This window comes from Opisthocomus hoazin, chromosome 3, assembly GCF_030867145.1.
Source record: "Opisthocomus hoazin isolate bOpiHoa1 chromosome 3, bOpiHoa1.hap1, whole genome shotgun sequence".
Classification (NCBI taxonomy): Eukaryota; Metazoa; Chordata; class Aves; order Opisthocomiformes; family Opisthocomidae; genus Opisthocomus; species Opisthocomus hoazin.
This window is the reverse complement of record NC_134416.1, coordinates 29,659,911-29,684,013: the sequence shown is the minus strand read 5'-3', so window position 1 is coordinate 29,684,013 and position 24,103 is coordinate 29,659,911. Positions and strand designations below refer to the sequence as shown.

The window sequence follows — 24,103 nt, the reverse complement described above, 5'->3', positions numbered from 1 at the left end:
CTGGTGGGGTGTCGATGGGGCTGCCGGCCCCGCTGCTGGGCGTCACGGAGGAGCTCACTGCTGGTGTCTCTCCTTGCTGCTGGGCTTGGAGGGTCTGTCCACAGATGTGATGGTGCTTCTCCCAGTCCTTATGCTGGCAAAATGAGCCGCAGTATCGTGCTGTGTTGCAACCACTGCAGGTTTCACTAGCTTTCCGGCCACAGTTCCAGCAACTCTAGAAGCAAAAGAGGAGGGGGAGAAGTGCAAGAAATTAACTTGTGTCCTAAATTTTACATGAAAAACAGCTGGCAGAGAACCTCTAGTCAACCTCCTGCCTAACCCCTCACTGGGTGCTGCCTTGGGTGGCTGAACCTGTTCCACAGCAGCTCCAGTCACCTTGGGGCACTCCGGCCCTCAGGAACCCGGCAGGAACAAAAGCAGCTACTTGCCAGTACCAGCGATGCAAACTCTAAGTACGATCCCACGTCCAGTCACCTGGAGCTGACTAACAGAAAGCTTCAGTAAAACTTCAGCCAGCTCCTCTGCCAGATTTATCAAAACAAATAACGAAGCATGCACACAAACCCAAAAGTGCCTCTCCAAAAGCAGAGGCCTAAAGGAAGACAAGAAAGGGAGAAAAAGACCTAGCAGACAGGTAAGACTCATTACCCCAGGAAAACTTTTAAAATTTTAATCGACTTGAGCAATGCCATTTGTCCCAGTGGCACTTCTGGCAGTGAACAGTTAAGCTGCAGCCTAAATCTCTTGCAGGATGAGGAAGCCACCGCAGAATACGTGTGCTACTCACTTTCACACTCTCTATAGCTATGCCAGCTGGGTGCTGGAACACAGCCAATCTTTAAGCGATATTCCTCAACTACATAAAAAAAAAAAAAATTACCAATTTCAGAATCAAACAAAGACCTAAATCCAAAACAATATTTTAAGGAAATTAAGACATTTAATCAGAGTCAAGTGGCTTCTTTAGAAAATATTCGTGTGTTAGTTCCACCCCTCCCCCTTTTTTTTTCATTTCATTTTGTGCGGTTTTTTGGTTGGTTGGGTTGTTTTTTTTGGCATAGGCACATACTGGCAGATGGGGGAAGACTAACTGTCCAGTGCTCAGTTGCTCTTTGAGATTGAAATCAAATGTACGCGGCATTCTCAATTCATACTGATTAAACACACAGACTAAACCAGGTAATTACAGATACATGTGTTGGGGACTTTTTTTTTTTTTAATTCATAAAATTGTTCCCATCTTTAAAAACACTTTTAAAAAAAGGTGGAATTACCAACACACAGAAACAGATGTTTCTGGTAGTTAAATGTCGGGAATTCAGACTCCTTGTCTGGCATCACCTGGTTTTGATTCAGTATTTACTGTTTCAGGTTCATTTTTCTCAAACTCTGTCCAGTGCTGGAGAGGTAAAACCACCTTTGGAAATGGGTAGCTGTACTACTCTTGAACACCTTTTCTTTAAAAGGCCTTTTATCTCCACAGTGAAAAATAACTAGAAGTAATTTAGAACACTGTACCTGAACATGTGCATGCACAGACATATTTACGCATACACCAAAATCACCCAGCAAGTTTGTATTAGCATTTCAAAGAGATACAATGCCTCATCCTACTGACCACAAAGAGAACAAATTGTGATATACCTGGATTCTCCTTCTTCTACCATATTAATATTTCTCAACAGTTGCATCGTACTTGCAAAGGTTTCATTTTGCCAGCTTGATGCTTGCACTGTGATCGGTAAACGTGGTGTAATTGTGCTCCAACTGTGCTTACACAGAATTTCCACCTACTGCCATGCCTGCTGGCCTCCCAGCTATTCACTTCCAACTAAATCGCCAGTCCTAGGTTTGGCCCATCTTTCCCTTTACCCCCTCACCTGAAAACAAATACACATGTACAAAACACCCCCATGCAGGCTTGCCTGAAGAGGCACTTCTCCTCCCACGGAATAACCTGACCAGCTGCAGGAATCCCTCCGTTGTGCGGATCCGACTGAAACATTGAAGTGCGTGCTCTAACTGTGCTGGACTTCTTATCAGGACGTCACACTTTTTCTGTTCAAATCTCTATTTAGTTAATATAGGCCAACTTCTGGGGAATCTTCGTTTTGCGTCCCTTTTTGGGGAAGGCCTATCTGCACAGACAGAACTGTCTCCAGATGTGACCAGAGCCACCGCATGGTATTTCAGTATCTTACCACAAGATCTGTATTGATGTCAGAAAACAGTAATTTAAACAGTATTGGTTCAACTTTCTTATTAAAATAGTCATCAATTAACTACCAGCCTGTACAGAACATGAGAAGTGACACATAAGTGCAAGATTTTAACAAAGTGACAAAGCTCTAAGCTGGCTCCTACATGATTACTTAATGTGCCCTACATTGTCTAGTATGTGATTTTGTCCATTGGACACATTATTTCTAATTTAACAGGTCATTACAGCTTTAGTGTAATTGTGGGAATAAAAGCACATAAAACACACAAGAATTTCAAAATAAATTTTACAGCTCACATTTATGCAACAACTTATTGCATTTAAAAATTACTACAGCGCAAATCAGCATAAACAAAAGCACACATGCCATGGGGAGCTTGCACTGCGATAGTAGCTGGATTTAACGGGCAGAACTCCCTGTCCCACAAAGCCCTCACCACTGGGGCCATTCATTGTTCCTTCCCATGTGTAAGTAGTGAAAAACAGCAGTGAAGATCAGGCTCAAGCACCGCAAGCTTCGACAACAGATGCCTTCTGTTCACTTTGCTGGCAGCTCCAGAGCCCAGTGCTCTACCAGAGAAAAGCCAGGCTCGAGATGCCAGCTCATGGCCTAGGCTGTGCTTTGTACGCCCCTGCTCACATATTCCCAGTTGATCCAGATACCGTGGATGGAGTTTGAACTCACTATGGGACTGAGCATGCTGAAGGTACCTGCCCCCCTGGGAAGCTCTAGAGCTCACTACAAGGCCTAAGCAGCAACTCCTGTACCAGCAAAACGGAGTGCCCTGGCTGAACCGCACAGACAGCACCTCAGATAACAGGGGACCACAGCATCGTGCTGGTGACAACGTGACAACCATCATACAAGGGCGTAGGACCGGGACTATGGACTGCTTTACACCTGTATAAAACTCTCCATCTCTTAGCACTGGCAAGACCCAGCAGACCCAGTCTGAGGTACTGTCCAGGCTGGGGCGATACACTTTAATTACAGCAAATCAAATCCCCTCTGAGAGGGGACGGTAGCACCCAGGCATGTCAGAGGCTACTGCAGTAGGCAATGACCACGTCTACACGGATTGACTGGAGAAGAAATGGGACCAAGCATCTGCAAGAAGAACTGGAAAGAGATGTTACGAGAAACCTTTTTAAGGACAGGCACAAATTGCCTACAGGCACTGGAGAATCTCCATCACTAAAGCACAAGAATAGCATTCTTACAGGAATGATACAGCTAGAGTTGATCACGCACTGGGAAAGGGAGTAGCAGATTCCTCAAAGCATCTCCTGGTCTATCTTCTCTGTCTTTAGGTAGCGACCTACTACACTGCACTTCCAGCTCGTGCTTTATAGCATTCCAGATGCAGCTACAACTACGAGAACTGGATTACAGTTTAACTCTGCATTGACTTTCCTGTGGAACAGCGAGGTTATGCAAAAGGCCAGTTTCTCAGACTACATAATTCAATTTAACTTGACTATCTTGAAAATGGATTAATTCAATGAAATTGGGCTAAATTACACCAGATGGGAATCTCGCTTCGAATCTATGCCACCGATTATATTTCATCCTACTCTTTCAACTGACAAGGAACATCAGTCTTAGGTCAGAGCCTTATCTTAGGTCAGATTCTTAATTCCCATGCACTTAGGCTTCCATCTGCAAACAACAGAACTCAGAAACTTCTGTTTGCCATCATGAAAATTCTTAAAAACAAATGATCCCCATTTCTGTGGTCTCCAGCACCCGGACACATACTTGTCAATAATTTCGCTCATCCTGTTGTTTTCATCATTGAAATATTCACCTACAATTGACTATTTGCTTTCCTCTGACAACTCCACCTGAGACTCAGGGTAGAAGTTGCTTAAAGAAGAAAAAAAACCCAAATGGACTTGACATGTCAAAGAGATGATGAACTCTGAAATGCCGTAACACAGTGTCAAACACTGCTCGGTCATTTTGACAAATTCTGAATTTCCCCAGTTTACCAAGAAAGGAAGCATGGCTGGGTATGTAGAACCCAGATTTTTCCCAGTTCTGCAGTTCCCATGGCATTCAAAACTCTGTCACTGCGAACCACAAGAAAAACAACATCTAGAAATCACTGAAACCACAGTGGCGTAAATGAGGACTGTATGAGCCACTGAACATCAGTGCAAAATACAGCAAAGTTGTTTATGAAAATTCTATCCAAGACCCGTTAGAAATGGAAACCCGTTGGAAATTCCCACGCTGCATCAAAATGCAGCGCTCCATACAAAGATATTCAAACCTTTAGATGCTTCTAGTTAAGTTGCACCTATCACTGAACACTCCAGGCTTGCCCAAGCCACTGTTTATTGTGTGAAGTACATCTATGTTCAGACAAGTCAGCATGAGAGAAGCTAAATCCTGAAAACAGAAGTGTGGAGCAGCATACGGAAGAGACATGCAAGCTAGCTAGCCAGGCTTGGCTTCGCAGTCTGGGGCAGTGCCAACATTCCCATCACATCTGGACTGATCCTGTGCAGAACACATGGCTCTGGCGCCTCTGTACCCCCCACCACTGCAGGGGACGATGTGCTACGTTCTAAGAGATGCCCGGCCAAAAGAATTAAAACATTAGCTGACATATGTTTTAAATTAAACACCAGCCTAAAAACTAGGCTTGCCTGAATCACAGCATCTGATGCTCAGTCAGGTTTGTTGGCACAGTCCTGGTCTCAAAGGATTGGTCAGCAGAGATTGAACCCAGCTGTCTTCAAAATGTCAGGTAAGTGTGATATTCACACACAGCATAAACTGCTGCAATATAAACAAGCCCTAACATTACACATCTCTTAAAAGCAGTGTTGGACCAGTTACATACTTGTTTTATCCGAGCAGATGTCAGCATCTGCTCGAAGTAGAGAACACCAAAACATTCGCGTTCCCTCCACACCCCCATCCCCCACCCTGCTCAAAAGTGAGGAAGAACACTGTCCGATTTTTCAGTGGCATTTTATACCAGAGCAGAAAGACAAATGTTTTGATGATTCCCCCCCCTACAATCTGGGCAGCCAGTCTCTTTGCTAAGCTGTTCACCCTTGCTATTAAAATTGATTTGCACAACAGTACATTGAAGCCAAAGCAAGCACGGCTGTCATTAAAGAGTAGGCTGCTCACACATGTTTCTGTACTTAGCCAAGTCAACTACTGATGAATGGGTCATCTTTTCTCAAACTGTAAGGAACTGGTAAAGAAATAATTTGTGATTCAGGAACAGCCATGCTGACAGGTAGACCTTCTCCTGTCCTTCTGCTTTCCAACAGCAGCGTGCTCTGTTCGCTGGTCTTCAACCAATCTCATTATAATAACAGAAAATAATGAGCATGTCCTGGTCAGTTCACAAGGGCTTATGCCAAGAAACTATGAAAATCTTTAGAAAGCAAATGTACAGACACTGAAGTAGTGGCACTGCAAACTGAATCACACTGAATAAATAAAAAACAAGCAACAAACAATAGTTCAGTAAGGGACCAGGTCAGGGTCAGAAATTAAAACTATACTATGTACTGTGGTGACTTTCAAAATATTGCAGACCGCTTCTTAAAACTCCAGATGCTTCCAAATATCACACCTCCCCTGTTAGATGTCTCACTGTCTTAAGCCCCCTTTATTTTGCTCCAGTCAGATCAACAAGTCCAGCTTTACTGTCTTCTCGCAGACAATCTGGCAGTCACCAATGTTACTTTTTTCTGGGTTGAAAACAAAGCAAAACAAAACACAAAAACCCCAAACAAAACTAGGGAAAAACAACCCACAAAACCCCCAGCAAGAACAAAAAGTATCAAAAAACCCAATCTACTTCTCTTTGTGAGACCTCTGAAAGGTCTTGGATGAAGAGACTACATATTATCTTACAATTATAATAATCACAAAAATCTTCAGTCTTAGTACTAGTTATTACTTTGAACTCTGGAGAAGACTGCAATAGAAATCATGCCACAAAGTTCTCACACCAGAGCAGCTTCAAAAAGCCTCAGCGAGCTCCAGGTTGCATTTTTACTGAGGAACAAATGAAGAGCTGTAAGGGAGAAACCTTGCCAATAGACAGGGAGTGGCCATATCAGACAAAAATTATATCTGATACATTAGAAATCTGGTGCCAAATTCACATCTCCATTAATAGTTTCCGCAGCCAAAAGAACAAATGACACCCATGGGAGAAATATTCTCCGTCAGGAACTGCATGGAGATTATATAGCAGCCTATACTGAGCTCTCTTGCAGGCCTTGGCGTAATATCCCGCCAAGGACAAGAAATGAGGAGTGATGCTCAGCCTTCCTCTAAACCCGTCAGACTGCAAGAGCTGCTACTTCAGCATTCTCATACTTGGAACTGGAAATATTCTAGCCCTGGAAATCCGTGTTGCTGGAAACATACTGCTGAAACATGTAAACAGCAAGAAGTTTACGGAGACTTACAACCTCCACAAATGAGGAGGGACGTTCACAGAGATCGAGAGATACTGAACACCAAAGCAATGGGGAAGTTTTGTTCCTCAGCCGTGATAAACACACAGTCTCATCTCCAAGAAACACTTTTAAAACACTGGTAAACTGATCTCCTGCCCCAAAGATGAAGGAAAAGTCTGGTCCATTCTTACAGGAGTTATCCAAAAAAACTGACAGCCTGAGTTAACACGTAGTTGTGAGAAGCACTGCCCCAAGTGTTTCGAGAGAAGCCGAAGAGGAACCAATTATAAAACTTAATAGACATACCTAACTCTCAGATAAGCATCCCTGTCATCTCCCTTCAGAATTAACTAAGCACCTGTAAACACAAACTGAGCAAACCTGAGTTCTCTCAGCAGGTTTACCAAAACGTGCATTTCTCGCCTCATAACAGCCACCCTGATGTGCCACTCACGACCACAGGGGTGAAAGCTGCAAGACCAGGACACTAGATGTCATTTCTGGGTCCAGGAGGCTTGTATCCTTCCCTAAGGATACACAGCCCCGAGAACATCCATAACCCCATGAGCCACATTTCATTAGAACGTAATTAACAGAATTATATGCCTTCCTTTATAGCCTTGTTTCCAAGAAGTGAACAACCTCCTAAGCAATTCTGCTGGAGAAGAAGTAGTCTGTTGCTAGACAGCTTTTTCCAGCGCTGTGACTGCTCAGGAGTGAATTACAGCACACAAACTCTCTACGCATTCCTTTGGATGTGTATTTGCCTGTGGAAGAATGGGCCGCACGAATCGTCCTTCCTCTGTCCTGCCTACGCTGTATCAGTTCACTAAACAGATTTAATCTGCTGTTTCCTCCAAAGGCATTTACCTTCGGAATTTTGGTTTTCACAATAGGACTCTCTTGTATACACAAACACGTAACATGACAGCTCTTTAATGATGCTAGGTTAGACAAATGCCCTTTCTATGAGCACAGTGGAGGAAAAACTGTCCTTGAGCATCTCAGATATAAAATGCCAATAAATTGAATTTATGTCTCATTTAATCTACAATGGAACAGTTAGTACTTAAAGGGTACATACACTTCCCCTAGTCCCTTTCTTCCTGAGAAACTTTCAGATGCCGAAAATCAATTCCTTTTGTCTCCTTGTTCTTCATCTGCTACACATTAAGGAGAAACTCTGGGCATTCAGTGATCCCACAATGGTCTTTCATCTCCGGAGAAGCCTGGTATGAATTAAAATCTTACGCTCCCTCAAATTACGATGCATACTGCAGCAGGGCACTGACTTCTCTGCTCCTGATTTTTGCCAGTTTTCTCAGCACGCTGCAGCTAGCTGATCTGCACCTTTCAACTTCAGTGACTCCTCTACAGCGCTGCCCATCTGGCCCATGAAGAGTGCTTTGACACCAGCGTACACAAATCTGTGTCCCCACACAATAGGTACCACTATCTACTCTTTTTTCCAACTCCCCGCCTTTTCGAATTTACATTAAAAAGTGGTTTACTACAGCGAAGATCTTAGCACCAGAAAAATAAATACTTCACGAAAGTAACGTTCTTTCATTTCAGTGGCCTTCAGAGATAAAAATTATATACAAATAACTTTTAACTGACATCACTTCTTTGTCATGACTGTTTTTAAGGGCATTTTAAACTTAGGATGTTGCTTTTCTGTAACAGACGTAATTAATTGCTATCTAGACTGCTGCAGCACTGGTCAAACACACGCTGCCCTTTCACTCCCAGCTTCCAGCTAGTCATGATGCTGGATGCCCGGTACCGCAGCAATTCCAGGCTGCCACTCTCAGATCAAGTAGATCAAGGCTTAATATACTTGTTCTGAGTTCTACTCTTTGCTGCTTTCAGTCTATTTTTCCTCCTTCCAAATGCTGTTTGCCCACTCCTCAACTCTAATATATTCCCTGAAGCCAAAGCATCACATTCAAGATCAGGAAACACTTGCAAATCTACTTTCAACATTCTGTCCTACAGGAGCCATCATCTTTTGCTAATCGCTTCTACATCCAACACTTTCCCCAGACAAGCTTCTAGCCACCTCACTCTACAAGCTCTTAAATGAACCATTTGTTTAAATTAGATTTCAGTGAGAAATATTTTCCACGAAGCAATTTTGTTCTCTATTCCATAGCGTAGTTTGAAGAGCTTTAAAATAAAGCAACTGAAAATCTAAATTAGAACAGAAACGTGCGCATTCTATGTAACCCTGAACAGCAGCTAAGAGGTGACAACACAGCTCCAGTTCACTACCTATTTTGGGCCCAGATTGCAACCTAGTCAAGAAAATTTGAAGCTCAGCACATGCCTGAAATCCGCATCCGAAGCAACTGCGCAATCAGTTAACAGCGGGCACTGAACTCCCTTGTCAGACCAACAGCCTGCGTCAGACCAAAGCTAGCTCAGATACGCCCCTGGTTGAAGCCACAGGCGACACCTGCCCGGCAAAGCCCTTACCTCGCTTGAATCCTCCTGCTGATTGATAACAGCTAGTGCATCCTCTGCAGCCTGGCGCTTGGCTTCAGCGACCGTGCGCTCCATCTTGGCTCGCTCCGAAGTGATCATGTCGTGAGCTTTCCGCTCGGCCTCCGACACTGCCTTCTGCAACTCGGCCATCGCTTGACGCTTTACTTCATTGACAGCTTCCTCTACAAAGGAGGGAAGAAATCCTCATCAGCACGGGGTGTTTGGCACCAGGCTACATAGGACTCATGCATGAAATGCAGCAGAGATATCAGAATCACAGAATGTTCGGGGTCGGAAGGGACCTCTGTGGGTCATCTAGTCCAACCCCCCTGCCGAAGCAGGGTCACCTACAGCAGGCTGCACAGGACCTTGTCCAGGTGGGTCTTGAATATCTCCAGAGAAGAAGACTCCACCACCTCCCTGGGCAGCCTGTTCCAGTGCTCCATCACCCTCAGAGTGAAGAAGTTATGCTCCATTATACTGAGAGTCTACACTTTGGGAAGAAGGACACAAAGGAACCCAGTTCCTCAGGTCTCTTCAAGACCACCCAGGTGCTTCTTTACTTCCCCATCACCAAAAGCTCTCACAAAGCTCCACCGCTCGTGATAATTCTTGCTATTTTGATTCACAGTCAGTACTTCTTTAAGTATAATCATTTCAGCTCTCTGGCACATTATTTCTGTAATCTTTTTCAACATTTCACTTGGAAAATTGGGTTGCAGCACACCAGATTTATGAATATCTTTGGCAACAATTATTATTTAAGACATAATATTATAGATTTTTTCAAACATGTATCTTTAAGGTCTGGAAATTAAGACAGGATTTATTGTCATTAACAATTTTTTCCCTGCATGTTAATGATAAATACATGATGTTAAGAAACCCTCAAGAGCTTATTCAAAAAATTTTAAATCATTAGCTTAATGTCTTTTTGTGGACATACAATTTTACGAGCCAACATTAAAATTTGTTTATAAACATTAATTCGACCTCTTGATCTCTCCTTCAACCCCGTGATTACACAGTGAAGACTCGACCTTCCGGCACCGCGCGTTCTCGGGCACACTGCAGCCAGCAAGGCTTCAGTGCGCAGTTAACTTCGGGGCACAGCGACCACTCCGCTGAATTCAAACCTCCACACTTCTTGTAAAATAACTACGATGGCATGAGCCACTTCTTCGTCATGTCTTTTATTCCGGAAAACACGGATTGTCACAAATTAGTAATTTAGGGTTTGATGAAGGAAGAGTGCAAAGATTTTACTAATGAACAGTCTTTTAATTGACAACTAAAACAAGTAATTTCTTTTTTTTTTTAATTAACTGCTCTAATTAACAAGGAAACCATCCTCCCCCTGAATTAGTTTATCTAATTTTCATCTTTATTCAAAGCAAAATGACAATGATTAATTGAAAATTTAATAAGCAGTAATTATTAACTTGGCAAACCTAGTACCAATTAACACTCTATTAAAACTAATTATGACATGTTTCATTCAAGTGTTTGCACTTAATTGTTTCATCCACTTAAAAACCACCTTAATTAAATGTTCTGTTTAATTAAAAACATAGATTTCTAATAAAAATGGTTTACTGTAGATTAAAATCTAAGTATTACAACCGTGTTATAGGTTTTGAGTTTTAGTCCATGTCTTTAGCCCACGTATTTGTGTGCACGCACATGCACATAGACCTAACTCTTACTCACAGATGCGAAGCCAATAACTCTCTTGAGTTTTTACATCTCATAGCTCTGCATTGTGATTTAAAAAAATAACGACTACAAGAAGTCTCCATTTTCAGTTATTAAGCAAATTACAATAAAGACTTAACTTTAAGCCCTGTACTGGGTAAAACTGAATTAACTACAATTAAAGAAGAGTTCCATTTACTCTGTGTGTGTGTGTACGCGCGCGTGTTATGTGTGTGCATGTCTGCGAGGGATGTTTCAACTCAAATTTTTGAGGGAGGGGAATTTAGAGATAAAACTTATGCCTTTATTTTTATGAGGCTGAAAATATGCCCTTATATTACCCTACCATAAATGTTGTTTAGGGGAAAGCCTCAGGAGAGGAAAAAATCATACCCCTCAACCACACAGCCAAGGCTTAATTTACTTTGAATATTCAAGGTGAATTAAAATTCTATCTAAGTGGCAATACAGGACAATAATTTTTGCTTACGATCAAAGCTGCAGCTAGACTAATTGTATATGCAAATCAGGCAATTTATATTTAAATTATGCATTCCTATTCTAGTCCCACAGGCACATACAGATCAGCAAAGGGAATTGGTAGGACATTTGCAAGGTGCTTGAATATTTATTACCAACTGCAAACATTCACTGATCGTGAGAAAAGAAATATACACAGGCAAACATACAGATGCAATTTTATTACCATTTTCAAAAAATGAGGCGACTTAAATACAGATGTTTCATGTCTATGAACTGCGGTTATTAACAAAGTGCATTTCTCTGAGAAAATCTGTATTCTTGCTGATACTTGCTACAAATAGAAATTGTCTTTGTATGGCATGATGCACTCTCATTACATCACATAAATGTAGTTTTACATTGAGGTGTTTGCAGTGGTTAGAAATGCCAGTTTAAACCATTGTATTAAACAGAAGCACAATGCTCCAACTTTTTACAGAGACTTCTGATTTTATAGTTTTTCATCCTACATAATCGTACTTCTTTTCAGTTCAAATATAGAAATCCCCCTCCCTGGAAGTGTTCAAGGCCAGGCTGGAGAGGGCTTTGAGCAACCTGGTCTGGTGAAAGGTGTCCCTGCCCATGGCAGGGGAGTTGGAAATAGATAATCCTGAAGGTCCCTTCCAATCCAAACCATTCCATGATTCTATAAAATTGAACTTTATATTCTAACTTCTATGTTGTGTAATTTTTTTTGCAAACCTTCTGAGAGTGCAAAGTTGCTAAAAGTGCTTACAAGGTTATACAGGTGACTGATACTTTTTAACTGTCATAACGTATGGATTGGACTTTAGTAATTTCCATTAAGTTTGTGTCATGCTATACTAAGCGTGAAAACAAATAGTTAAAATATGTCGAGGTTTTTGGTCACAATGCACTACCATTATTTGAATACATTATGAAGTCATGAACACCCAGATGAACTGGACATCAACCTTCCTATCACTGATTTTCTGCACAACTTCTTAAAAGAAATGTTTCCAGTACCTACAGATATTTTATAGACCCAGAATGCAGGCTTCTTAGTCTCAGAAAACAATAAAAAAATCTAATATCTGTGCAGGGAAAGTTATGTGACAGTGAAGGAGATTTTACTTGCCTTGACAGTGCTGAGTTATGACGATCAAGAAGGATACCAGCACTCTTCCTTTCTCTGCTCTTCCAGAGAACACAAGAGTGATTAGATTCCAATATCAGAAAACAGGGATCTGGAAGTTTTTAAAACCACATGCCCAAGATGCATGGATCTGCAACCTCCACTAATGCTAACCTTTTTTCTTTTTAGGAATGCAGTTGAAATCTTCCTTTGAGGAGTAACTCATGAGAAAAGCTGCTGGGGGTCAACGGCCTGTGTGGAATAGGCATTACTCAGCATGATCAGAGGTCCTTGGAGCTGACTGAAGAGAGGTGCTTAACTTGCCATTCACTCCTGTATAGAACCTGACACAATGATTCATCAGCCAGCTCCTGGCCACCTTCCTCACATTATGGGCACACTCACCCATCTGATGAGAAAAGAAAGGTGGTGGGCAGGGGTGCAGTCCTGTGCCACTGTGACATTCGCATCATTGCATCATTTGCTCCCCACTTCAAGAAACATGAGGAGCTGCTGGAGTGTCCAGCAGAGGGCTACAGGGATGGTGAGGGGACTGGAGCATCTCTCCTATGAGGAGAGGCTGAGGGAGCTGGGCTTGTTCAGCCTGAAGAAGAGAAGGCTGAGAGAGGACCTAACATATGCTTATAAATATCTCAAGGGTGGGTGTCAGGAGGATGGGGCCAGACTCTTTTCAGTGGTGCCCAGCGACAGGACAAGGGGCAATGGGCACAAACTGAGGCACAGGAAGTTCCGTCTGAACAGGAGGAAGAATTTCTTCCCTCTGAGGGTGACGGAGCACTGGAACAGGCTGCCCAGGGAGGTTGCGGAGTCTCCTTCTCTGGAGATATTCAAGACCCGCCTGGACAGGGTCCTCTGTAGCCTGCTGTAGGTGACCCTGCTTAGGCAGGAGGGTTGGACTAGATGACCCACAGAGGTCCCTTCCAACCCCTACTATTCTGTGATTCTGTGATCATGTCACACTCAGGCTGACCCTGGCAAAGGTGGCCATTGGGAGTTGGTGACATGAGGAATCTCAGCTTTGTACCCCAAAACGCACCATCTCTTTCTCAGGACTACCCTGGAGAATGTGCAGGGGCCTTACTCTCTTTGTACGACAAAGTGTGGTCATTTGGGATGGACTCTTTATCAGGCAGCGTAGTAATAGGACGAGGAGTAACGGTTTTAAATTGAAAGAGGGAGATTTAGATTAGATATTTGGAAGAAATTCTTTACTGCAAGGGCAGTGAGGCACTGGAACAGTTTGCCCAGAGAAGTTGTGGATGCTCCATCCCTAGAAGCATTCAAGGCCAGGCTGGATGGGTCTCTGAGCAACCTGGTCTAGTGGAAGGTGTCCCTGCCCATGGTATGGGGGTTGGACTAGATGATCTTTAAGGTCCCTTCCAAACCACACCATTCTATGATTCTACACCTGTTTGTTAACTCCAGAGCTTCAGTCTGGACTGCCACGAAGAGCGGGTCTTGCTAAGTGACAGGGGATGGTTGGAAGACAGTCTCTTCACGACACAGAAAGCAGCTAAGGCAACAGCCCCCAGTGGGCATGGGATCGTCTCAGTATTTAGTAAAGAGAAATAGGTATTTACAGAGAGCAAGTCATCCGACCTATGATCTGATTGATCTTCTTCATGCGCCTGCCTCTCTCTTGACTACTGAGGGACATGAAGAACGTGGCTTGGACTCTCATCTACATATGCACAATTCAATGAGTTGAATCAGGACACTGATGTCTACCCTCCACTGATGTATGAAACCGAATTGGGTTCACAAGGTGCCGCATACTATGAGCTTACTCCAACAATCAGTCTCCGAAAGTTTGAAGTTAATCCCTTTTTTATGTACTTATCAGGTTTCTTATTAACCGTTTTTATGACAAAAACTTTCAGTGCAATGGATTCAGCATCCCAATCAGACTTTCATACTTGATTCAGCTGTCTACACATTGGTCGTTACAGACTTTTGAAATATTAAGATATCCATATTGAGGCAGCAGAAATGCGTTGTGAAAGATTTGCAGCCTTCTTGACTGGCAGTTGCAGCCCAGCCAGGAAACTACAGAGCTCCTCACACGGCACTAGAGACCTATTCTTACAGAGCTGAACTGAACCTTTACTGCCTTGAACTGATTATGAAATTGTGGGGATCTCCAACTTCACTGCACCCTCCTGAAAATGAAGGCCCATGATTTATGAAAAGCAGTGTTTTCTCTGAAGTTTTACTGCAGTTAGTAACAGATACGGGTGTGCATCCTGCAGAAAGTCAGACATTTTTTATTCTCCAAATCACAGGCACGCTCAGTTAATACAGGGAATCCGACTTAAACCCACATCAGCATGAAAATAAAGACAAGAAATGGGACCAAAGGAAACTGATGACATGCGTGTTCACAAGAGGACATATCACAGCTCTTTTACACTACCATTTGTGGATATACGCAATGTGAATGCACATCCAATTTTATAACCCAGGCCAAAAGCTTCAATTAACTTGTGTTGATAGCTTATGAAGAAACTTCTTTTCTTCTATTGTATTGCACCTAGGAGTCATAAGTTACTTGATACGCCTAACTCCACTGAACAATGTTGCTTTCAATGAGATTTCCTAGGACTGCATATTTTTTCCTATTTTTCACTTAAGATGCTAACACACATATGGCAAAACAAACGATAAAAATACTTTTGGGCATTGAATTACACAGGCTACGCTTCCCTTAGACAAAAGAAAAACGTGTAGATTATTTTGTTCTTTTTCATAGAAAACGCCAGTTTCAAAAACACTAATCAACATATTGACAAATGTAGACTTTACGTGACAAACCCACATCACACAAACAACACAACTTCTTGTCTCATGCAACGATACGCCAGCATAACATTTTTACACATATGTTCTGTATCTAGCTTAAAATACACCAAAAAGCAGCAAGCAGTTACAGGAGATTTGATCAGAAAGCATCAAAAACTGCTGCATATTTGCCATTTAATCATTAACTGCTGCTCAGAGAGCTGCAGAAGACTTCATGGTTATACAGGTGTTCAAAAGTGTGTGTGGGGGGGGGTGTACGAGTATATGTATAGAAGCTCAAATATCTCACTGGAGTTCAAGAGCTACCTCCGGGCCCCTCTGAAAACAAGGAAGCTTTGATATCGATGTTGAAAGAGCAAAAGTTTAGCTCCAGCATTGCCAATAGGATCCTTGCCAGGAAACTCCTGTGCTCAGGTAGAGTTTTCAAGTGTTGAAGAAAGCTCTGTACAACCACAACATCTGCCCGTGGTGCTTTTCCAGCTCAGGAAAGACACTGTCAATGCCCGTGCAACCACCCAGAGCAGTTGCGGAGATGCGATCTTGCTTTCTTCATTAGAAAACTTCGCATGTTTATGAGCACTGACTTCACCAGGGGCTGACAGGCACAAAATCTTTTTAAAATTAAGAATGGTTACATTGCATAGCTGGAGGTTTTTCTTTAACAGGCTTACTTAGGTTTTTCCCCTCCTTCGGGAATTCTGACCTTAACTAGGTAAGAACCTTGAAGCTTAAAAAAAAAAAAAAATCCCACAGAAACTTTTTTTTCTAAATTGCTAACAGACTGAAATTTTAGCATATCAACTTTCAGCCTGAAACCATTATAAACCCAGAAAATAGGGGTCCTTAATGGAAGTACTGATATCCCCCTAACTACAGCAGCAGATGCTTCTATTATAAAGATTATTTCATGTCCTGATCATTTCCAGTTTAAGATTATTAAACACAATTTCTTCTTGTTACTGGCGGGGGGGGGGGTGGGGTGGTGGTGTTTTTTTTTTTTTTCCCCTTTTTCATTCCTCACATCAGTGCATTAACAACTGCACACAGCTGCCAGAAGACTAAGCTGGTGTTTTTAAACAGTTCTTACCAGCTTTCTTCCAGATCTCCTCTGGCACGTATCCAGACGCAGGCCTGTGAAGGAATTCCCGATGTGATTCTGCAGGAGGAGGGGGTGTGGAGGGAAAAAGAAAGAGCATCGTAAGCAACGCTTGCTTCTCAAATAAGGCTTAGAGAAATACCTTTTCCCTTTACTCAGACCAAAACAAAAAAAAAAATCACAGTAAGTTTTTTCTTATGCAAAATAAAACGGGTGCCATGGCCGTAGCTCACAAACATCACACAGACCAGATCAACGTATAGGACTCAAGTGCCTCATCTTAATCCAGGCTGACACTAGTTCGGTCTGTTTTTATTTTCCAGCATCTCAAGTCAACTCTGTCTGAGAGTTTCCACGCTTTTAAGGCTGGCTTCGCCAGACCAGCTGAGGGAGTGACATGCTCCATCCTTTGTCATTATGTTTATGAAAAGAAAGAAGAGAGAGGGCAACACTCCGCAGTTGGCACTGGTGCTCTGTGAAAACAGAACGGCTACTGACGGGCGGAGACAAAAGCCAAGATGTCATTCCAGCGATCAAACGAGCTGTCCACAGAAAAAGAAAGGGGTGTTTCTCTATGTTCAGAGCTACCCTTCCCTACATCTGAGCCCACGCTGGCAACTGTAGCTGCACGAGTTTGAAAAACAGAACCTTTAACTTTAGGTTAACCCCCTAAATACATAAGCTGCCAAACAACCCCACTGGAGCTGAAGCTCGTAATTCACCCATATATTTCAGTCACGTTTTGACAGCTCTTTCCCCCCCTCCTCTTTTTTTTAAAGGGTTTAACCTCTGGGCCTGAGCCTCAGAGCTCTGAAATCAGCAAGATCCCTTCCACACGGACTTCAAAGACTCAAGATCAGACAATACAGAAAGAAAACTCACTTTGGCCTGAAATTTAGCATACAGATTCTCAGCAGATGAAAAGCTGCTCTTTTCAAATACAATTTAAAAACTGATTAACTATTTCTCAAAGTAATAGAGGAGAAATTAAAACAAGAAAAGACATAAAAGTAAGTTCATTACTGAGATTACAATCACCTGTAGGATAGATTTCAATCATCAAAATAAAATAACTTATTACATTAGAGATAAGGTTTACATTTTTCTAGAGATGTTGCTAGAAATTAAATATCCTATTTGTTGTTGGAGTTTGAAACATAACCAAAGTACACATGCCATTCCTCAAATACTAATTTTTACTAAATACATTAATCTTTGCATCTTAAAGATATTAGTTGGTACCTTGGTCAAAAAGTAGTATTTTCAAGAAAAAGGCTGAATCATTAGGTTGTGTAAATCATTTTTTACACTGCCATACATAAACATGCAGTGCTGTTTATATACAGTAGGTTACAGAAATTTAAATATATTTAAAAGATGACATTTAACACCGCAGACAGCTAACGAAGGCGGAAATGACAGGGGCCGTCTCAGCTACGCAGAGAGCAGGGAATCCCAGCCCCTGCGCACTGCTCCACAGATGCAGTTTCTAGCAGATGAATCTGCAGACACCGCCGGGCTGGACTGAACCTTCCCATCTGACAGGCAGCTGGGTGGCTTTCCCCAGCTCTTCTGTTTGTTTCTAAAGTAGGGGATGAAAATAAAATGGGTTTTTGTAGGCAGAATTTCACACCTCTCGAGCGTAAAATGATGGGGGTTGCACAAGGGTTTGCCCAACAGCTAACTCTTCATATGCGTTTAATTGACTTGATAGAGGACTTCAGACCTGATGTTGAAAATGGGAAAATAATCAGTATCACTTGGCTCGTATGGTTCAGGAGATGACCAATATCATTGCATACACCTCTCTCATCCCTTGGAGGCTTTTAGACTTACACAAACAGTGCCTGTTTAGTCAGGGACAGAGGCGGCAGCACAAAACATTGCTTGAAAGCTCAGGAAAACTAAAGGCGAAAAATGAAAACACTCTTACTTGCTCTTCCTGCAACACCTGCAGGAAAAGACCCAAACAGACTCCAAATGGCAAACTCCTTGTGGCAAAACAAGGGCTTTTGTTGCTCTTATGTCTCGTACTTATTTTGAGTTTTCCTGTCTGCTATTTAGGGTACTATCTTTTGCAAGGGGATCATAACCTTAAGTCCTTTACCGTGATACTCAGTACTAAAAACAATGAGATGTGGAGCTGATTTTTGGTACACATGACTTTCCAAAAATGGAATTCAATGACATAAATGACCAGATTGCCAGCTAATTGTTAAAATTTCCAAAACACAAACATCAGGCAAGCTCTTATTCCAGCCACAAATTATTTACATGAGAAATGAGATCCTCTGCAAGAAGAATTAAATCAAGAGCTTGTGAGAGACTTTCCCATAGTTTGGAATGGCGCACAAAAAAAAAGACAAGAAGCACTTATGAAGATAATAAAAACCATATTTTCCAAGCAATAAAAATATTATTAACACGGCTATTGTTTAGTCAGTGGTGATGAGTCCATGAAAACAATCTTCTGTTGGAGGCTAAACTACAGGACATCACCAGAGGATATCAGTCTTACTTTTTTTTTTTTTAAGGTAAGCTGTCCTTCACATAAAGAATCACAGAACTTGCTCACTAAAACCAAAGCACAAAAGATCTTAACTTGGCTGTCTAGCAAACTCAAACCAAAAGTAATACGATTGAGTGAAGTCCCTAAAATACTTAATGTAAACCCATCTGCAAAGAGCCATAATGAGGAAGAACGCACTATGTTAACTGACTGTAGCACCTAGAATTCAAAGTAAATTCTGCCTGGAAGGAAATGGAATGAAATACAACAAAATTAGGGGTAACTTGAAGCAACAAGGCAGCTCATACAGAAAAGGATCATGGAAAAGACTTTACATGTCAGACATAAGACAGATTCGTTAACGGTGAAAATGTAACACTTATTATGCAGAAAAACACGATGCACACTACTGAATTTACTTGAAATTCATGGCAAGCCATAATTTGAGAGCATTTGTCGACAATCAGTCTGGTTCCTATTGAACCAGATAAAAAAGCCCCGTGAGGAAAATAAAAGCCATACATATATGGGAGTAATTAGTATTTGTCTGTGAAGAGCTTAAATGAAATAAAAACAAAACAAAACAAAAAAAACAAAATAGATTTTGAAATAAAAAATGTTTTTGAAATCTTCTATTTTAATGTGAAATAAACTTTTCAGCAAGAAAGTTGTTGGACTGGGACATAAGAATACACACGAGGAAAAGACAAAAATCTGTCTCCGTTTCAGCCTCGCATTCTGTTGAGCAGCAGGGAACAACGTAATATATTATCTTGTAAAGTATACCGAAAAGTACTATTTTTAGTCACTCCTGGATTTTTTTCTTTTTTTATAATAAGGATGAAAACATTCACCAAAAAAACCCGCTATTGTCACATTACAGTGTGGGGTTCTATATGGGCCCTGGTGTATTTATTTCAAGAATGCATTCTTGAAAAACCATAAGAATCATCAATAGTTAATTGATCAACTGGGTTTCTGGAGTTTAATGAGTAAAAATATCTTGTAGACTGTTTATTTTTGGTGGTTTCAAGATAAAAAGAATAGGTGCTTAAAGTACTGAAACAGAGAGACACGGAGAGTTGTAAAAGCAGAAATAAATAGGGGTCTGGGAAGTGAAATCAAGATGAAAAACTAAGACCAAATAAAGGATATGAACTCTCACATGATAATAAGGACCAAACCTGAGAAAACAGAATAGAAAGACTTAAAAGGAAAAGATATGTTCAAAACTGTCAAAAAGCCTCATCCATATTTGGAAGAAGGAACAGAAGATGGGTTGAAAATACAAAAAAATACAGGTCTTTATGACTGGACAATGACCTCCAAGCCTATATTAACAAAATATTATGAAATGGAGATGAACAACTGATCGTGGTTGATATGCTGGAGGGAAGCGATGCCATTCAGAGGGACCTGCACAGGCTGGAGAGGTGGGCCTGCCTGAACTGCATGAAATTCAACAAGGCCAAGTGCAAGGTCCTGCATATGGGTCAGGGCAATCCCAAACGCAAGTATAGGCTGGGCGGAGAGTGGCTTGAGAGCAGCCCTGAGGAGAAGGATTTGGGGGTACTGGTGGATGAGAATCTCAACATGAGCCAGCAGTGTGCGCTTGCAGCCCAGAAAGCCAACCGTATGCTGGGCTGCGTCAAGAGAAGTGTGGCCATCAGGTCGAGGGAGGGGATTCTGTCCCTTTACTCCGCTCTCGTGAGACCCCACCTGGAGTCCTACATCCAGCTCTGGGGCCCCTAACATAGGAAAGACATGGATGTGTTGGAGCGGGTCCAGAGGAGGGCCACGAAGATGATCAGAGGGCTGGAGCACCTCTCCTACAAGGAAAGGCTGAGGGAGTTGGGGCTGTTCAGCCTGGAGAAGAGAAGGCTCCGGGGTGACCTTATAGCAGCCTTCCAGTACCTGAAGGGGGCCTACAGAAAGGATGGAGAGGGACTTTTCACAAGGGTGTGTAGTGATAGCACAAGGAGGAATGACTGTAAACTAAAAGAGGGCAGATTTAGATTTGATATTAGGAAGAAATTTTTCACCATGAGGGTGGTGAAACACTGGAACAGGTTGCCCAGAGAAGTTGTGGATGCCCCCTCCCTGGAAGTGTTCAAGGCCACGTTGGATGGAGCTCTGAGCAACCTGGTCTAGTGGAAGATGTCCCTGCTCATGGCAGAGGGTTTGGAACTAGATGATCTTCAAGGCCCCTTCCAACCCAAACCATTCTATGATTCAGTGATTCTATCTTTTGAGGATCTTTTACAATTTATTGTATTCATGAAAATACTGGCAATGACAGCAATAGCCTATATACCATAGCGAACATTAGGGCTCAAAAATAATCAAAGCTGCATATAACCAGCCCTGAACTATAGATTATTCCATATATGAAATATATATGCTTTTCTATGTATTTATATGCTTTTCACATTTCATATGCAAGTTTTGCTTCATTCTACCTTATAATAAATGTAACACCATTGGTGGGACACAGATAACAAACAAAAAACTTTTCAGACCAACAGATATCAAATATTCACTGCCTTGTTTGTAAGAGTCAAGCTCAAAAGTGTGTCACTCCAATTAATGAAATAGATAGATACAAATCTGAAGAAGTGCAGTACTGAATGAGACTACCTTGCCAAACTTGTTGGGGGGCATGGGTTTCAAGTATTATTGCGTACATTTTTGCCCTCTACTACTTTTTTGTGGCCATTACAACACTCCTTGAACACATGTGAAAGCATGTTAAAAACATAGTTGTGTTCTCATTTTAAAAGAGTAAGAAAAGGAAAACCACACAGGTACTGTACTACTGAATCATCCTCAACCAAGATCAAACTCCTAATAGCTAGCAGCAAGAGATTTTCTCCTCTTCTATGCCACCTGGGAGTTATGTGGCAAAGCACGACAGTAACAAGGGTGGTACAAGCAATGGATAAATGCGACCCCAGTCCCAAGTAGGTCAGAACCGAATACAGACAATACAAATGCACAACGTTTCTGGAGCTAACCCTAGCCCTACCTAATAGTGTGCAATTCAGTACGCCAGAATCCAGCCCAAACCTTCCGAGCAGCGAGTGGATTAAGAGCAATACTTAATATCATCAGTGAGCAGTATTACAGAGGCTTTACGTTCTAGAATTACAAGTTATAAATGTTGCTGTGGTATTCACAGCATTCCCGTTAGCTCATGTTGAGAATATCATGCATATCACAGCAATGCTGATTATCTGCAAATGGCAAAGGAAAGACTTCATAATTGCAGCATGAGCAGACATACATCGGCAGGAATGCCCTGGCTAACACTGAAAGTATGAGGGTGAACAACCTTTGCTAAAATATAAACTAGCTCTGAAAGGGTTAACATTTAAAAATGTATTAAGAAATGGCTAACCTACATGGTTTTGACAAATTTGTATACTTCTGAGAATCCTGGCTTCCTGGGGCAAATCCTGCAGGTGTTGGCACTCTTCAGTTGGAGATTTCAAACTCTATTTTGTAAGATTTCCATTCAGATAAATTCAGCAGACACAAAATATCAACATCACTGCAGACCTTCTGATGTGTGCCTACACCACTTATCTAGAGCCACAGCTGCGCTCAGTAAGGTTATAGATCTTGTTTATAACCCACGATGTTGAAGAACCCTCATCTTTAATTTATCCTACTGTGTGTATTTCAGTATACATTGTCTGATATGTGTAATTATTCACTATTAGGATGAAAGTTGCAGTCCTGCTGCAGCATGTAGTACTGAAATTCTTCAGCAGAAATGGAGGAGTCGGATGATGTATTATTCACTTCATAGACCACCACAGTTCATCAAGTGAATACATATAAAGTCTGAGTCATTTTTAGACTTTCATAAACATGTATTATTCAGACTGAAATGAATGGACACATCTTACCTTCAACACACTCTCGGAGAATAATGAGAGCTTGTAACCTGTTGTTGCTGGCTAATGCGTGTATTGGATTACACTGCACTAAAATGAATGATCAAATATTTCATTTGATTTCTTAATTAAAAATATCAACAGAAAAATATTGATCAGATGCTGTGAATTGTCAAGCTCAACATGATTTACAGGGATGTCAAATTAAAAGAAGCACAAAAATCTTTGGCAGGAAAAAAAGGTCTACTGGTTCAAAATGACAGAATTTTCTTCAATTTCTTTTGGACTCAAACTATCTATGCTAAATTTCAGCTCAGAGATTTTCAGCAAGAGCTATCTATGAAGACCATGGCATAATGTTTATAGTGAGAAGTTCTCACTTCAGTGATGATATTTTAATCATAAAGAAAAAGAAACAAAGCCACAGACAACGTAGCCATATGGCAGCCTTTTTTTTTTTTTTCCCCTCTTGCTAGTGGAGATGACAAGATGGATTTAAAGGGTGGATTACCTCGTTTAAAAAAATCACAAACGGGAATCACTGACATTTAGAATCCCTGCCGCAAAAAAAAAAATAGAAAAAAAATTTACATGTTGTGGCACTTTAATTCAAATATTGCAGGAATTTTTCAAACCCTTCCTCCTCACTTGAAGACTAAAATGAAAAGCCCTAAGTAGAACAGCATCTCAAGGCTCACAGACACTGCTTCAACTTTATTATACCTCTGAATGTTAGGAGTTTTCATTTTTGTTAACTAGATTATTACCAGATTTGAGGAAATATAAGGATTACCTTTCCATAGCCTCCCAAGTAAGTATTTTCTGCCTTACATGTCAAGACACAAAAGCATTTCTTCTCAATATTTGCGATTGACATGGATGCTACGTCACTGAAGTGATCAAAGTTTCATGTCCACCAGTCTAGAGGAGTAGTTTTTAAAGCCAAATAACCAAAATGGACACACTAAAATTGAAATGGACTCACTCCAACCAGTTCAACCAGTTCAATTGTACCCATAGCACTGTAGAGATGACTGATGTGTCCAATGCCAAAGGCTGTGCAGTATAATGTCTTTTTAAGCAAACAGACTTTGCTGCCTCCAAGAATTCATCTTGACAAATACTCAAATAAAATTATAATACAGGGATCTAACTGTATGTTTGATCTTCACTTTTGCTGTTCTTGTGTTTATGACTATTTTTCTTGGATTCTACTCTCATCTATAAAGTTTTGATGAATCTCTTGAGTTCTAATTTCTTTGGGGAAATTATAAAAACTCAGTTTCATTTATTTTACCTACTAACTATACTTATAAGC

At 41.4% G+C, this 24,103-nt stretch overlaps 1 protein-coding gene across 9 annotated transcripts in view; it reads right to left on the bottom strand.

The window, feature by feature from the left end:
• RUNX1T1 (RUNX1 partner transcriptional co-repressor 1) overlaps positions 1–24,103 on the bottom strand; it is a 118,661-nt gene that overhangs the window by 3,794 nt on the left and 90,764 nt on the right. For all 9 annotated transcript variants that reach the window (XM_075415871.1, XM_075415874.1, XM_075415876.1 and 6 more), the window contains 3 exons: positions 16,369–16,437; positions 9,140–9,330; positions 1–214 (listed from right to left, as the gene is read on the bottom strand). The exon at positions 1–214 is cut by the window's left edge and continues 3,794 nt beyond it. In XM_075415871.1, the coding sequence (XP_075271986.1) occupies positions 1–214; positions 9,140–9,330; positions 16,369–16,437 (474 nt within the window). The remainder of the gene's footprint in view (positions 215–9,139; positions 9,331–16,368; positions 16,438–24,103) is intronic.